Below are 16,281 nucleotides of genomic sequence, written 5' to 3'. Positions count from 1 at the left end.
GAAATATTATTATGATTTCATACAATTGCTTTCTATTATAATGTATTTTAAAATACAACTTATTCTTGTGATGCAAAGCTGAATTTTTAGAAGCCATTACTCAGTATTCAGTGTATGGTGATCTTTCAGAAATCTTTCTTACATGCTGATTTGGTTCTCAAGAGACATTTCTTATTCAAAGATGCAAAAACAGGTAAGGGGAAAAAAGGGTGAGAACATTGCATGGATCGGGGGCATGCTCCACATGGAATTTCTTCTAAAGATATTTGCTTTACATGCTCACTTGTAGTTACTTTAAGTTTTTTTTTTGTCCAAAATTAATATTTCTCCAAAAGAAAATCTAATTTTTAACATCTTGTGGCAACGTTTAAAAAATAGATAAATGCTGAATATACAGTATTTAGTCAAAATCCCATGTTATAAAAGAAGTGCTACGCAGGCTATTTAAGACAATATTGGCTGATTAGACGGCAGTGCTGACATAAAATGCTAAATGTTTGCCCTCTCCTCAAATACATAAAATATTACCCTTTTTAGACATAGATTTTAATGTCTAAAAGCCTTTTTATAACTGAATTTTAAAAAGTTATGACCAGTCTTGAAGAGAAAAAATTTGATGACTTTTTAAGACTAGTTTGAACAGTTTATGCAACTGCCCCCAATTCTTTATTTACCCTTTTAAGACCCCACAACAAAGAAAAAAAAACACTTTCTCATTGTATCTAAGCAAATCTCACAGGTGAACTATTTTGACCTCAAAAAAGCGAGTTGTCACTGACTAAGTTTACATGGACATCAGTATCTGATCATTTACCTTACTCTGAATAAGACAATATAAGCATGAGTTGCTTTTAGAATATTCTTTTCATTTTCCAGTTTTACATGTTATAGTACATAGATCGATTAATGACACACATCATTCCGTCACCACGCGACACCATCCGACATCCCCTCCAGAATTTAACATTTAAACATAGTTCATCTTCGTTATAGTGCGATATACAGTTCTTGGTGTTTCATTTGACATTTTATGAAAGCTTCAAGTGCAGTTAATTATTTGTCATGTTATACGTGCAAACAGATGACAGAAGCCATGCTCTTCTGTGCTATCAAACAGTTGACCACTGCCATGTGTATATCCGGTCTCAAAATACGGTAGAAAGTCCTACACGATGTTAATAATGTGATTAAGGTGTGGATCTTTGTTTACATGGTAGATTCTTAATCAGAGTATTGTCTTAATCAGGTTAAAATCTGAATATTGTTGTCCATGTAAACGTACTCACTGAAAGGTGAGCAGTTTGCATCTATGCTTATTATTAATTACAGTAGAAAAGAGCTAACTTGTGCTGTTTAATATTTTTATGGAAACTGTAATGGTTTTTATCCTGAAAATGTCTTTACCATTACTTTTGATTAATTAAACGCACTCTTGCTGAAAAAAGTATTAAATTATATATATATATATATATATATATATATATATATATATATATAAAAAACTTTATTATACAGATCCCAATATTTTTGAACAATAGTGCATTTATATGCATCTGCACATCATCTTGAAAACCACTTACAGATACCATACAGATTTCCGGTACTGCAACTTTTATTTATATTCAGCCTGGATATCCTTAATGATTTAATTTTCAAAATCCAAAACCATAAATGCTGTGGGATCCACAACAGCGGTGCTTTGTGCCAGGGTGATACAGATAGTACAGTCAAGATTAGAAAAAACTGATTCTTACCAGTTTGCTGTAATGGTACTTGCAGTATCCACAGTATTTCACATTATCAGCATCTGAACCCTGTTCTTCACACAACAACCCAGCAAACTGAGCGCTATATTCAAAAACAGAGAAAAAGCACTGTAGATTACAATTAGTAATTTTTAAAAACTAATTTTTTTATTCAACTAAAGGGGTCTCAAATTAATTAAAGGGAAGTCTGTTGCATTTAACATTTCTATTCCTATCCATTTAACAGATTACACAATTAAAAACATTAACATGCTTATGGATGTTATGGCTGGAATATTATGGCTCTGAAACTCACCATGTGACATGAAAAGCCTGTCGGCAGCCATGTTTGTTGCATGTCATGCAGGCTCCAGTAGCAGCTTTGCTCTCACGTCCCTGATCCTCACAGATGTAGCATGTCTAGATAGAAAAAAACAGTCACTAAAGTGATTCTTCACATACAGAAAGCAGTTATGATGGTATATAATGCATTGCTGCACAGTCCACAGCTTGTTCAGCGTGAAGGCTCTACCAATTTAACAAGTCTCTCAGAAGCCACCCTTCCCAGCGCCTCGATTATTAGGCAAGTGATAACCATGCCATTTTAAATTGGCTCACAGTGAGGACTCAATTACCAACAGAGCTGAATCTATTTTATCCCAGATTTTAAACCCACTATTTCAAGCATGAGATTAAACTTGGCTCCTTAGTCCTGCGAGTCATCAGACACAGTACTGAATCCAAATCATATAACACTAACTGATTGTATTTTACTTATCTACTGCATTGAAGGGCATCCATAGAAAACAAAACATAATTAGGTTTTCAAATGAAAAATGGTGTCATGATGGCATATCCCATTAGTACTTGATTGAACATTGTTTTCTTTACATTTACGGTTGAGCGAAAAAGTTTTAAGCTAACATCTAAATATTTGGACTTTGCAATTAGTCTAGAGTTACAGTGAGGGCAGTATTATAAACCTATACCTGCAAGTTTTTAATAATTTAATTCACTCATGACTTTTAATACTTTTTCAGGCTTGGAAGTGACAACTTAAATGATCTGATATTTGATGAAGTTAGTGCGATGGCGTTTTGGTTCCTTGCCGCTGTCGCTTCTGGCTTGCTTAGTTAGGGACACTTCATTTCCAGCGATATAGTCGACTTGATTGCACAGATACTATCAAAAATGAACTTAGCAGGACGATAGCATCACTGAACTCCCTTTAACTGAAAATTGAGTGTTTACTATTGTCCTTTTGCATTGACACACTGTTTTCCTATTTGATACTGTAAAGTTGCTTTGACACAATCTGTATTGTTAAAAGCGCTATATAAATAAAGGTGACTTGACGAATAAGGATATCCAATGACAAATAAATATGGTTGGTTCTTTTCATCTCGGACCGTGAGTGTAAATTCCCATAACATGGAGCTCAGCTTTGGTGCAGAATTAATAGCAATATTCTATGTTTATCTAAAACTGATAAATGTAGCACTAGGTCCCTTAAGAAAACACATTCACAGTATAGACCTCAACTCCTTACATGCATACTGTTTACATTGTTGAGCTGATTTATGAGGCTCTTATGTTGAGCCTTTGTTTTCCCATCGATATTCAGACTATCAGCATGTGTCTTTCAGTGGTTAGAGAACTTACCTTATTATAACGTTCATGAGGGACAGACTGAAGCACAATGGGTTCCATGGTGGATACGTTGGCGAACTCCACTTCTGGGATGTAAAGAGCACAAACCACATGGGCCCAACCTAAACAAGACACATGACAAATGATCAGTAGATGTTAAATGAAGTGGCTAAGGTTAAATTATTCGTTTATTTCTATGCAAACCTGCTGTAAAGATGAATTTAACAGTATAAAAAAAAAAAAAAACTGGCTAAAAATATTGTTTATCATTAATATCATTATTGGATAAAACTTACATATACATATATATATATATATATATATATATATATATATATATATATATATATATATATATATATATATATATATAAATACATTTTCAAATTAAAAAATTCTAATAACATTTTAAATTATTAATACAATTAAATTACTTTTGTTGTGGTTCTCACTTATTTATAATAATATGATTTTCTATTCAAATTAAGATGTTAAAATGATGGATAATGCCAAATAGGAGGCTCTTATATTCAACAAATCTTCTGTCTTTCAGTTTTCAAATTTATTCGAGACCATGGTCATTTGTTTGCTCATAGGCGTGCTTATGGGGCACGCCTGGCTTCCTCCACAGTGTGAAAAACACTTATTAAAGCATGTGGGCTGAGTGTGACCGCAAAGACGAGACACCCAGGACTGGAAGAGGCAGAGGCATATTCTCTCCTGCCTAGTGTCTAGACCAAGTGTTGAACTATAGGGTGTCACCACAAGCACAATACATAAATATTATATCATAATTTCAGGCTACTACTAAACCTTATCTCCCACATCATCTGTCTTTTAACAACAAAACCCTCAAACTGTGAGGATTTAGATTTAATAACCATATTCTGCAATATGTTTGTTAGAGGAGAGCAGATGCTACTTATATCAAGTTGAAATGAATCTAAAAGAAGTGAACAAATGAGTTTTGTTTATCCAGTGTAAGGGCACAATAACAGGCCTAAACTTAAAGGTGAACCCATGAACTGTCTTTGACCCCAGCCTAAAGGGACAAGGAGGTGGGTTTTGTTGTTTTGAAGTCCCTCCAAGAATCCAGCAGAAGCCTATAAAACCAGGCAATAAAACCCAAGCACACCCCAAAGAACTTCTAAACCCTTCAGACAGAAGGGTGGCAAACGTAAAAACTGAATAATTTGTCAAAGATGTCTTTTGCTTAGCATAAAGCACTCAAATAATTGTTTTTCAAATTATAGTTAGAAAGAATACGTCAAATTTTGGACTAAAAAAAAACTTGAAAGGTTATACCAGGGAGGCAAAAACTGGTCTGAAGGCTCCACGTGAAGAAGGATGCGTTTTTCAGTTTTTATTTTCCTTACATGTGTTTCAACACATGGTGTTAGGCCAGGTATATTCATTGCTCAAGTGTTTTCTTTTGGGATTATTCTTGTGTCTGCATAGCTTAACAGAAGCAACACCTGTAAAAACCTCTCCATGCGCTGGTCTGGTCACTGCTGCCGAGTTTCACTCCTCAGTTGGCCGAAATGTACAGATATCTTAAAAGCAAATCATGAACACCTACATCTCACTACTGGGATCATTGCTGGCCCAAACAAATACTTCCTACAATTTATGTTTCAGAAATCCTCATAAATAATTGCAAACCATAAAATGTTTACCACAAAGAATTTCAAAAGCCTTTTCAAATTTAGGCCAAAAAAAAAAAAAAATGATTACATGGTCTGAAACAGCTAAACCGTAAGCCTGGGGCAATGATGTTTCCCTCATGGCTGTTAAACAGCTCACCACTCCTAAAGATGGGGCATGGTCCCGCAGCTGTGTCCCGTGCCATGTTTACAGTCTCTAAGCTGCCCTTGCCGTGAACCCGGAGCCTGAAGAAGAGGAGACTCCTCTCAGCCCCACAATGACCCCGCTGAGACCGCCCACCCATAAAAACAAGGTGAGAGAGATAAACACGTAAACCTCCTAACCCCCTTCTTGCAACTGCTTTAAAAAAAATCTGATAAAATCTACAAATTATATGCCAAAAATTAAGGAAAACTTTTGGCATGTTCAAAAGGAGTTTAGATGCATTTTATAAAAAGAAACATTAAAAATACATCTGAACTCTGGATTTCAGGGAAATATTGCAATGAATAAATGCAAATCAAATCAGGCTTAGGTGAGACACATGAAGATTAACTAATTAACAGCTTATTGAAGAGACACGGTAATAAACCCTTTTGACAGCAACATTTGAGTGATAATTAAAACTGCCAGAGGATAGCAGTGAAATACTGCATACAAGAGAAAGTCAATTCACTTCACTTCATTGTTGTTGTTTTTTTTACTATGACTTTCATTAGAGGCGTAAAAATAGAAAGGTGTCATCCTCGTCTGAGCATATGTTCTTCTCAAGAGCTTCCATCATTTTATCACCTCACAATAAAACTGGGCTGATTTAACTTACTTTAAATAATTGGTCTATGAAACACACTCAATCATCAAAAAATTAAAGTAATATATAAAGAATTACAAAACCGTGCACAGCACCATATGTGTTACCAATGGCTGCCATGTCTAACATGTCTAACAACATAGCTACTGGCCTATATTTAGCAAATGAGTGACAGCAGACTATTCTTGTCAACAACATTTAGATTAGGCCTAATGCTAGAGATGTAATTCCCTTAGCAAGTGCAAAATAAAAACAGACAGTCTTACCTCCATTATCTGTTCGTTTCAGGGCCCCGTCTTTGTGAGGACACAGCTCGCACCTCTGTGAAAAGAAGAGAAATACATGAATCCACAATCCATCCAACCATCTGTGGGCCAGACACAAGCTCTGAAGGCTTTCAGGAACTCTACTTCTGACATGGACATCAAACTAAAGCAGAGTTTAAGGGTTAGACATCATTTTTTCCCCTTTAAACAGGAGAACAGAGGATCATGGCAAAACTCAATGAAACAGTAGACAAGAGCCTTTGAGAGTTGACTGGAGCTGGAAAACATCCCTGAAGAGCTCCTTCTATATTCAAGGATATTCAAGGATAAAATAGGATCTGTTTTCTGCTATAGGAGAAAAACAGGTTTTCTGAAACAAATGACAGGACAAGAAAATAAAACTCTGTGAATATTAGATGAATGATGGGATAAAGACAGCTAATACCCCTTTTGAACAAGAAAAACAAAAGATGTGGTTGAAAGTGTCTTAAAGAAATGGGCGCCAATACACGGTCCATTACAAATGCATAAATACTATGACATCTTTTCACTCATCTGTAAAGCCTTGAACAGGGTTAGATATTTGGGCATAACATTGTGCTTGGAACCATGCCGTTACTTGCCACATACCACTATGTTCAAAGTTTTTAAACTTCTGCTCAGTCTGCTGTCCTCCTCCTCTTTCTTACAGGTGGTGGACAGTCGTCCTTCTTCAGGGGTCTGCCAGCTCGGCTTTCTCCCCCTCCACCCCTTAATCTTTAGGAATGAAGTGGCAGAGCAGGGCCGTTTTTAGTAAGTTGAGGAATTTGAACAAATGCAGAAATTTGGTTTCATAATTATGCTTTTGGGAAAACACGTCGTTTTAAGACTGCTCCAGTAAGCTATATTTTTTTCAAATCTTGGTTAGAAGTGGCAAAAGCCACAAAAATATTCCACGTGACAAAGCCGTGGATAATAATAGGGAAGCCCTGTTTCTTTTCAGAATGAGTGCAGTTGGTATTGAAAATGTCTCTAACCTCATAAAAAGCTTTATGTGGGACGCCTTGTTTTGGCATGAATCCAGATCATTCAACAAAAATGGCCACATAATGGGTTGTGTAACAAGTTTCCTCTTCTTGTGACCCACTACTAACTGCCACTTAGGTTTCATGGCTACCTGACAGCTCAGGCAAGTCACATGCACAGCCATCAAATCGCAGAGCTCTCAAAGGAAACTGCTGTAACTGCCAACTTGCCTATCCTAATCATTCATGTTTCCTTTGCCCCAACCACAATACAGCATGTTTTAAGAAACAGGGTCATTATGTAGGACACTTACATTGAATCAACATATTATAAACATGTAGCAAAAAATTCAAACAAACAAAAAGGTATTTCCTCAAATATGGCAGTTTTAAAAATTAACAGATTTTATCTTTTTTCATTGTATTACAAGGATGTTGAATTTACTGAATTTGTTGAATGTAGGGCTGCACGTTTAAAGGGTCACTCCACCCATTTGCATTAAGAGGTCCATTGTTAGAAAACCAGTCATACTATTGAATGGTTGTACAACATTCTCTCATTTTCCCCTGAGACGAGAGAAATCCACTATTTACCTTTTTCACTTCCTCCTACAATGACGCAAAAATCGTAAGAGGAAGTGCAAAAAGGGTGGATTTCTGTAAAGACTACAAGCACAAGTAGTCTGCCCATAGGGGGTTGTACCTAATGCGCTAACAGACCTATCACAGATCAGTGCCCGTGCGTTTGATTTCACCGGGAGAAACTTGGAGGAAAATACTGATTTTTCAGACGGATGCATTGGAGAGGATTTTGATTTAGACGAAGTTATGTTAGAAACGGATGTTCGTGGCTACCTTTATGAGCCACAGTACAGCGACGAGCAGCTAACAAAACATGAAAAGCGTCAAACTAACACAGTAAAACATGGTTGATTTACATCGATAATAGCAAACATATATAACTTTTAGCTAAGTGTCTAACGTTACATTATTACGTTAAATACTAACTTTACTTACTCATTTCTTGACAAGTGTAACGTTAGTTACTGAGGCAGACACATTAAAACAACAAGCGAGCAAAACATACAAGATATTTAGTTCGTAAACAGAAAAATCATAGGAGATGTGTTTCTTTACAGCAGACGACTATGTCAGTGTGTGTTCTCAGTAGCCACTAGCTGCTAATAGAGTCTAGTCAGAAATAGCATTACCTCCAGGCAAATGCGTTTAGTGCTGCTAGAGCTGGTGGTTCCCGACATTCCTGGCTTTTTGTCGTCGTCGTCTGGTAAGGAAAATACTGAAGGAATTGCGTTTTTCAAAAGCGGGTCTCTTCAATCCTAGGGGGTTAGGCGCATAATCTTCGGGCTTGAAATGTAAACTGCACACCGTCTGATTTTTTAGTGCTTCAAGTGTTGTGTCCTCACCGAACTTAGGGTTATTGATAACGTTAGCCCGTAGCCACTTTTTGCACAAGTCCGTATCTTTCGGGAATCTGTGAATACTTTTCCTTGTTCTTGAACAACATCCCGGTACTATGCAAGTGCACACCATTTTGTCACAAAAACATTAATTGGGTCGCAAAATAACTCTTCACAACAAATTGTGCCAAATAATTTACAATCGGTAGCGTAGAGGAGAGCTCAACTATAATCCACATTGATGGGCGGAGTAGTGGGAGTGGCCTGCGGAGCTGAGTATTGCAATGCACTATAGGGATTGTTGTCTACAGTCCACAAGCTCTAAAAAGTTATTTTCTGCCTTTTATAAGCCCAGAAGGACCAAAATAAAAAAAAATGATACTATTCTACTACATATGACCCACTTTTAATACACATTCATGTCTCCACGGGTGGAATGACCCTTTAATAATCACATGCGATTGTCATTGCTTCCTGCGGCACTTACACAGAGCCTTAATTCACTGACAAGCTATGCAATATCGCACCATAATCGCAGATGAATCGTATTCAGAACGCAATATTGCGTAGCTTGTCAATGAACTACGGATCTGTGTAGTAAATGCTGCTCCATTTGAAAGCAGGTGATGGACGTTTACTGCTAATCACACAACTGGCTTAACTGACGAGACACGCATGGCAATCACATGTGATTCATTGTGCACTCCTAGTTGAATGTCTTATTTACGGTGTACTATTATTTCTTATATTTGTCAAATTTTCTACTTGTATTTATCGCATGAAAACTTATTTTTTTTAAAAGCACAATATGTATTGACATATTTATTACATAAGTTTTTATGTTCATGTAATCACTATGTTACCACATGATACAAATTGCTCCACAAATAGCCAGTGATTAAATAACAGTCTGAAATACAGTGATTAAGTGAAAAAAGACATATGACCTCTGAAGCTAGACTTGCGTCTAAAATAAAAACTTAAAAAATAAAAACTTTTTGTACAATTCTGATATTTTTAGCTTATAATATTTCAAACCTCTTATCATTCAGACAAGTCAAAAAAGTTCAGTGTAATAGCCCACTATTAAGACTGATAACATCTGTTATAAATACAGGCCTAAGAGTTCTGCCAAGTCATACTGTTTTTATATACATGGCATTCATACAAACCAGGTGTTTGTTCAGTACACATTGGTATATATGTAATATAAGGTTAAGTACTTCAGCCCACAGACACTATGATTTCTGAATGGTTACGGTATATGGTTTTTATAAACATCTCAAGTGCAAAGTCTAAAAACTTTAAGCAGTTAAAAGATCACACAGACAAACTGCAGTCTCACAAGGACAACCTGCTTCATAATTACATAATACAAACACATGAATACATATAAATACAGTTATCAATACAAGACCATGAAATTAAATATTGCTAAAATACATGACAGCAACAAACCTTCACCCAGACATATACACTTTATGAATGATGTTAAATTTTAAAAAAGGTGAGAATGTAATAAGTACCACTGATCATTTGTTTGCAGTAAACAAGTGTCACATTCAACACTATCCCAGAGTGCAATAGTGCCATTGTGCATAGTGAAGATTAGAGTGACTGACTCTGTATGGAACTGGCTAGTTAATTTGTTTCTAGAGGTCTTAATAAATATCCTAAAACTGCATTCAAACTAAATACTGTTGAAATGTTAAGAATATACTTATTTATTAATGTCCACATTTTGAATAGTCCAAATGTAAATGATAAATAGTATGTGATGTTTTCACAATTTCATGTGTTGGATGCATTATTAAAGGGATAGTTATCCAATAATAAAACTTCAGTCATCAAAGAGAGAAATCTAAAGAAATGTCCCACTTGTGCTCACCCATATACTGGCAGAGAACAGTGGCCAGCTTCAAGCTTTTTATAATAATAATAAAAAATAATAAAAAAACAAGGATGCTGAGGTAGGCATATTACAGAATGCACCCACACTACCTAACACTATTGCATATTCCAAGTGTTCTGGGGGTATACAATAAAATCTGGTAAAAAACAAACTGAAATGTAATGTTTTAAAGTCTCAGCCATACATAAAATCAATCAGCCAAAGTCAGGACTTCTGATGAAGAGTACATTAAATTTTAGTTCGTTTTTCACCCAAAGTAATTGTAGATCCCCACAACACTTGGAATATATGGCATGGGTTGCTTGCGATTATACTGTGATACTTTTGCATCTTTTTCTAAAAAAATACTGACTGCTATTCCCTGCCACTATATGGTCAAGCAGGATATTTATTTAAATTTCTCCCTTTGTGGTCTGAAAAAGAAAGAAGGGAATATTGCATTACAACAACACAATTATTTTTTATTGGACAAATTATACCTTTAACAGTAAAGCAACAGCTCATAGACAAAATTTCTAAATAAAAGATGAAGTTTATCCATGCACACCCTGACCTTAAATGCATTGTATTTTAATCATGATAAAATTGTCTGATCACAGGGAATTTCCCTGAATGCCTAAATGTCCTTTCCCTGCCTTCAACCATGTTTATTATAATATGTCCCTCATGCGGGCTACCACAGCTTTTGAAGTGAAATCTGTAAGACCAGTTCAAAGTATCAATTATAAATAATATCGTCTGTCAAGTGGAAACTGCAAACAAATCCACAATATACAAAAAGAGGAAGGAGATCTGGACTTCAGCAAAACAGACAGTCTGAAAGATTTATATAAAGATGAGGAAACTCACCACCCTGGCAGCACGTTCCTGTGATTCACATTTCCTGCAGAACCAGGGTCCTGTGGGGACTTGGACAATTCCATAGCAGGCTGAAACAACAGGAACGAAGGACAGATCAGTTAAAAAGACTTGCTTCCAACTACTGTAAATCTGTCAGCTTGACTATCTTGTCCTGTCAGGTTTCGAGATTAACATGTGAGCATGTTAAAAATGATATTTTAAGCAATGTGTGAGATGTAGTCCTCCTGCAACAACATCAGGGTATGAATTTAACACCCGCCATGAGCCAAATGTGTGTAATTTTTGCACAGTTGTGGGTAACTCATGTGGCATGTGACTTGTTGTAAACTGACATATGACAGGAAACTTCAAAACAGGAAATGCTGTTGATTAGATGCAAAGACACGCACTTGAAAAGGAAAAAAAAAAAACACACACACACACACACACACACGTATGACTGTATCTTTGTGAACAGAAAAAAATGTAGCATGAGCACTTTGCAGAACAAAAGTGTGTGGGAAGTTTCCATGTTTTCATGTGTCACCGGTTCCACAAAATTTAGTCTTATACATGAACATTGAGGTTCACTTAAGGATATTTTGTCATTTTGGGGTCAACCTGAACGAAGTTCTAAACAGACAACAGTGTGAACGAAAAGTTAAGTGGACCAAAAACAGTCAAGTTCACCATCAAGGCAAGGGAAGACTACAAAGAGAATCTTTTTGGTCCACTTACAAATGCCTTTGTGTGCTTGTTCAATTTTACATATTTATAAATATATATTTTAGATATATGAACTGGAATAATAAAATAGCTAGTGAAACACTAATCGTCAATCGTTTATATTTGGTGGAGGAATAAAAATCTTACCCTGAATAAAATACTTAAGATACACGCAAGAACTCCTATCTTTGCTTTATAGTTATTTTTGTGCAAACGCAAATAAATGTTATGGTTCCACATATCAGAAAAGATCGATGACAGGCAACAAACTCACAATAGTCAGCCAATACAAAAACATTATAGAATGTCTTTCAGAAGCATGTCCAAACACTAACACTATTATATCTGTCTGCAAGTCTGTAGGTGACAACTTGATCCATTTGTACTGAATCATGAACTAACAAAATAGACATCAGTTCTAGGATATTACACATTAGATCTGACCATATCAGCTTGAATTTAAATAAGAAGTCAATATTAAAAGACATCCAACATGAGCTCAATGAAGAAAAAGCAATCTTCAATGACAGGTCAGATTTCTACTTTACATCTAAAACAAAATATGTTAACTTCGCATTTGTTTACTCAGTTTTTCGCTTTCACTTTTCTGCACCCATTGAGTTTCCTACAAGGACAACTTTCTGTGAACCTAGGCACTTGTGTATGTGAACTATTTATGCGATTGTGTCATTTAATCTAAAAATAACAAAAGACAAACAACTACACGCGGAGAAAACAGTAAAGATCCAGTTTAGAGTCCTGGAATTAGTTGACGGCTTTGCTGACTAGCCATAAATGAGTGTTATCAACCTATGTGTAATGACCTACAGAGCTTGTCTGAGTGTGACTCATCTCTGTTTCCATAGCTGTGACTGACACGTTGTTGGTCCAGAAACTGTGGAGATAATGAACAGCCACGAGCGACAAGCTGTTACAGCCGAGTAGCGCTGGGGCTAACACATAACATTAGCTCTCCAACGGGCCTTCGCCAAACCGATGTTTCACAGCAACCGACACACCTTTAAAAACACCACGAATTAACCGTCCAAATATTTTTAATTTCTCAACTGTCATCCCAATAACTCAAACACGCTCCAGCGGTTAAACTTAGGCCATACTGCCCGTTCGGTTGAGCTAAGCTAGGCTAGGTTATGCTAAGCTAATTCTCAACCCACAACAGAAGGGAACTTACCAAAACACCAGCCTCGGATAATCTTTCCCTCGAAAAAAATAACAGTATAGAGATTTCGAGACGCTTATATTTACCTTGGTGGACGGCGACGTTACAGCCGTGACCGTCGCAGTAGACTAGGGGGTTTTCGGCCCAGCCTCTCTCATCCGAGCAAACGCAGCAGCCTCCGATCATCTCCTTCATATTACTCGCCGAGTCGTCGTCTTCCTCTGCCAGATACAGCTCGCTGGATACCATCTACCATCGGCAGCGCACAAAGACCAACAAAAAGGCGGTCGGGCGTTTGTCTCACGAATCCCTATCTCCCCCTGAAAGACGTATTTTATGTCCCATTTCGATGAAAAGCCATATTTCGGTTGCGTTGTTGTTGAAGGCGGTATTTTTTGGGCTCCCCACACAAACCTCGTACTGAAGGCTCTCGGGATGTGGAGGCGTGCGCGCATGCGCGGATAAGTCGACCATGGGAGGCAGCGAACTGGAAGAGGCTTCGCGGGGCTGTTCAAGCTGTTTGATCCACGCGGCGAACGCCATTGAATTTGACCGCAGGCAGGGCACGAGCTGCACTTCAACTGCGAAGTAACGATCTTCTGGGAGTTTTGTTTTTACACTGAAACTACGTTACTTTAAAGACTCATTAAGCAGGTTCTGTTCACATTTGTTGTTCACATTTGTTATTAAGGTCAAAATAAGGCTATTCTCAGAAGGTTACCCCGAAACTTAAACTTTATATATCATATTTATTTAAACGTTAAGATAAAGGCAAATGGTGCATACAATGGAGTTTTCCCTCAGAATTAAAGGGTTAGTTCGCCCAATTTGCAAAATTATGTCATTAATAACTTATGTTGTTCCAAACCCGTAAGACCTCCGTTTATTTTTGGAACACAGTTTAAGATATTTTAGATTTAGTCCCTCCAAGCTGTGTGAACGGTAATACTGTCCATGTCCAGAAAGGTAAGAAAAACATCATCAAAGTAGTCCATGTGACATCAGAGGGTCAGTTAGAATTTACATAGACAGAAAATACATTTCTGTCCAAAAATAGCAAAAACTACGACTTTATTCAGCATTGTCTTCTCTTCCGTGTCTGTTATAAGACAGTTCAAAACAAAGCAGTTTGTCATATCCGGTTCGCGAATGAATCATTCGATGTAACCGGATCTTTTTGAAACAGTTCACCAAATCGAACTGAATCGTTTAAAACGGTTCGCGTCTCCAATACGCATTAATCCGCAAATGACTTAAGCTGTTAACTTTTTTAATGTGGCTGACACTCCCTCTGAGTTCAGACAAACCAATATCCCGGAGTAATTCATTTACTCAAACAGTAGGCTACACTGACTGACCTGCTGTGAAAAGAGAACTGAAGATGAAAGCCGAGCTGAGCCAGATAATGACTGGTTCACGAGTCAAGAACCATTTCTGTCAGACGTGTCCAATTCGAGAACCGAGGAGCTGATGATACTGCGCATGTGTGATTCAGCATGAAGCAAACCGACACACAGAGCGTCTGAACCGAACTGATTCTTATGGTGATTGATTCTGAACTGATTCTGTGCTAATGTTATGAGCCCAGGTAAACCGAAGGCTTGCAGTCATCGCCAATGACGCCATTACGTCGAGCGCAAAAGAACCGGTGAACAGTTTTCTTCAACCGGTTTATTGAATCGAACTGTCAGAAAGAACTACTGGTGATCCGAAAACCGATGCAACCGGTTCTTGACACATGAACGAGTCATTATCTGGCTCGGCTCAGTGTTCATCTCTCTCTTCACAGCAGTTCAGTCAGTGTACTGTTTGAGTACATGAATTACTCCGGGATATTGGTTTGTTGTAACTCAGAGGGAGTGTCAGCCACATTAAACAAGTTAACAGCTTAAGTCATTTGCGGATTAATGTGTATTGGAGACGCGAACCGTTTTAAACGATTCAGTTCGATTTGGTGAACTGTTTCAAAAAGATCCGGTTACATCGAATGATTCGTTCGCGAACCGGATATGACAAACTGTTTTATTTTGAACTGTCTTACAACAGACACGGAAGAGAAGACAATGCTGAATAAAGTCGTAGTTTTTGCTATTTTTGGACCAAAATGTATTTTCGATGCTTCAAAAAAATTCTAACTGACCCTCTGATGTCACATGGACTACTTTGATTATGTTTTTCTTACCTTTCTGGACATGGACAGTATACCGTTTCAATGGAGGGACTGAGAGCTCTCGGACTAAATCTAAAATAACTTTGTTCCGAAGATAAATGGAGGTCTTACTGGTTTGGAACGACATGAGGGTGAGTTATTAATGACATAATTTTCATTTTTGGGTGAACTATCCCTTTAATAATTGTGCTCGTTTAAGATCATTCTAATTTATTCTAAGAATAACAGATTTATGAGAATTGTGAAGCTGTATATTTAGGCTATATCCCATTCTAAAGTTTATTTCTAAAAATATTTACATAGTAGCCTATCGGCTATGTGCTAGATACAAATCTCACAGGGAATAATAATAATGCCACACGGTAGGCTGTATGACCGGTTTGCATATTGTTGGGCATATAAACTGCCTGTCATTTTTTTTTCAGGCAAATTTGAGAGGTTATTGTCAACATCAACCAAAAAACTAACAAACATTTAGGTAGCTTTCAGTTTTATTTCAAGCTTTTATTAACGTCAAAGGCTGCTTTCCAAGCCTGTGACAACTGGGCCCATGAAAACAAGTGCTGTTTAACATGAAAAAAGTCAACAATATGTCAGTCTTATTTTATTGCTCTGCTTTACATCTCAACTCGCCAAATTTGTGAACGTGCAAATGAACTATTTTAAAACCAAATCTGAACCGACGGTTTTGGCTTAGACCTTGACCCAACCGATTTCCATGCCCCATTACACAACACGAACCTGTAATAGGCTCCAGCAGGACGAAACTAATTATACGTTGTGGAAAATTAAGTTATAAGGTGATGCACTCATATATAAATGTTCCTAGTTTGTTTGTTTTATTTTAATGTTGACACTTATCGTCCCATTTAACTTCGTCCCCTTTGTGACTTGAATAATAAGTAGGCTACACAA

General features: G+C 37.0%; 1 protein-coding gene across 7 annotated transcripts in view; it reads right to left on the bottom strand.

The window, feature by feature from the left end:
- mllt10 (MLLT10 histone lysine methyltransferase DOT1L cofactor) overlaps positions 1-16,281 on the bottom strand; it is a 62,630-nt gene that overhangs the window by 43,950 nt on the left and 2,399 nt on the right. For 4 of the 7 annotated variants that reach the window (XM_059524552.1, XM_059524549.1, XM_059524548.1 and 1 more), the window contains 7 exons: positions 13,283-13,445; positions 11,300-11,379; positions 6,747-6,872; positions 6,117-6,171; positions 3,408-3,517; positions 2,062-2,165; positions 1,755-1,848 (listed from right to left, as the gene is read on the bottom strand). In XM_059524552.1, the coding sequence (XP_059380535.1) occupies positions 1,755-1,848; positions 2,062-2,165; positions 3,408-3,517; positions 6,117-6,171; positions 6,747-6,872; positions 11,300-11,379; positions 13,283-13,445 (732 nt within the window). Of the gene's footprint in view, positions 1-1,754; positions 1,849-2,061; positions 2,166-3,407; positions 3,518-6,116; positions 6,172-6,746; positions 6,873-11,299; positions 11,380-13,282; positions 13,446-16,281 lie in introns of those variants that run through there. The other 3 variants (XM_059524551.1, XM_059524554.1, XM_059524553.1) reach the window with 1 other exon arrangement.

The sequence above is a fragment of the Carassius carassius genome, chromosome 35 (genome assembly GCF_963082965.1).
Source record: "Carassius carassius chromosome 35, fCarCar2.1, whole genome shotgun sequence".
Lineage (NCBI taxonomy): Eukaryota > Metazoa > Chordata > Actinopteri > Cypriniformes > Cyprinidae > Carassius > Carassius carassius.
This window is presented reverse-complemented; position numbering and strand designations above follow the sequence as displayed.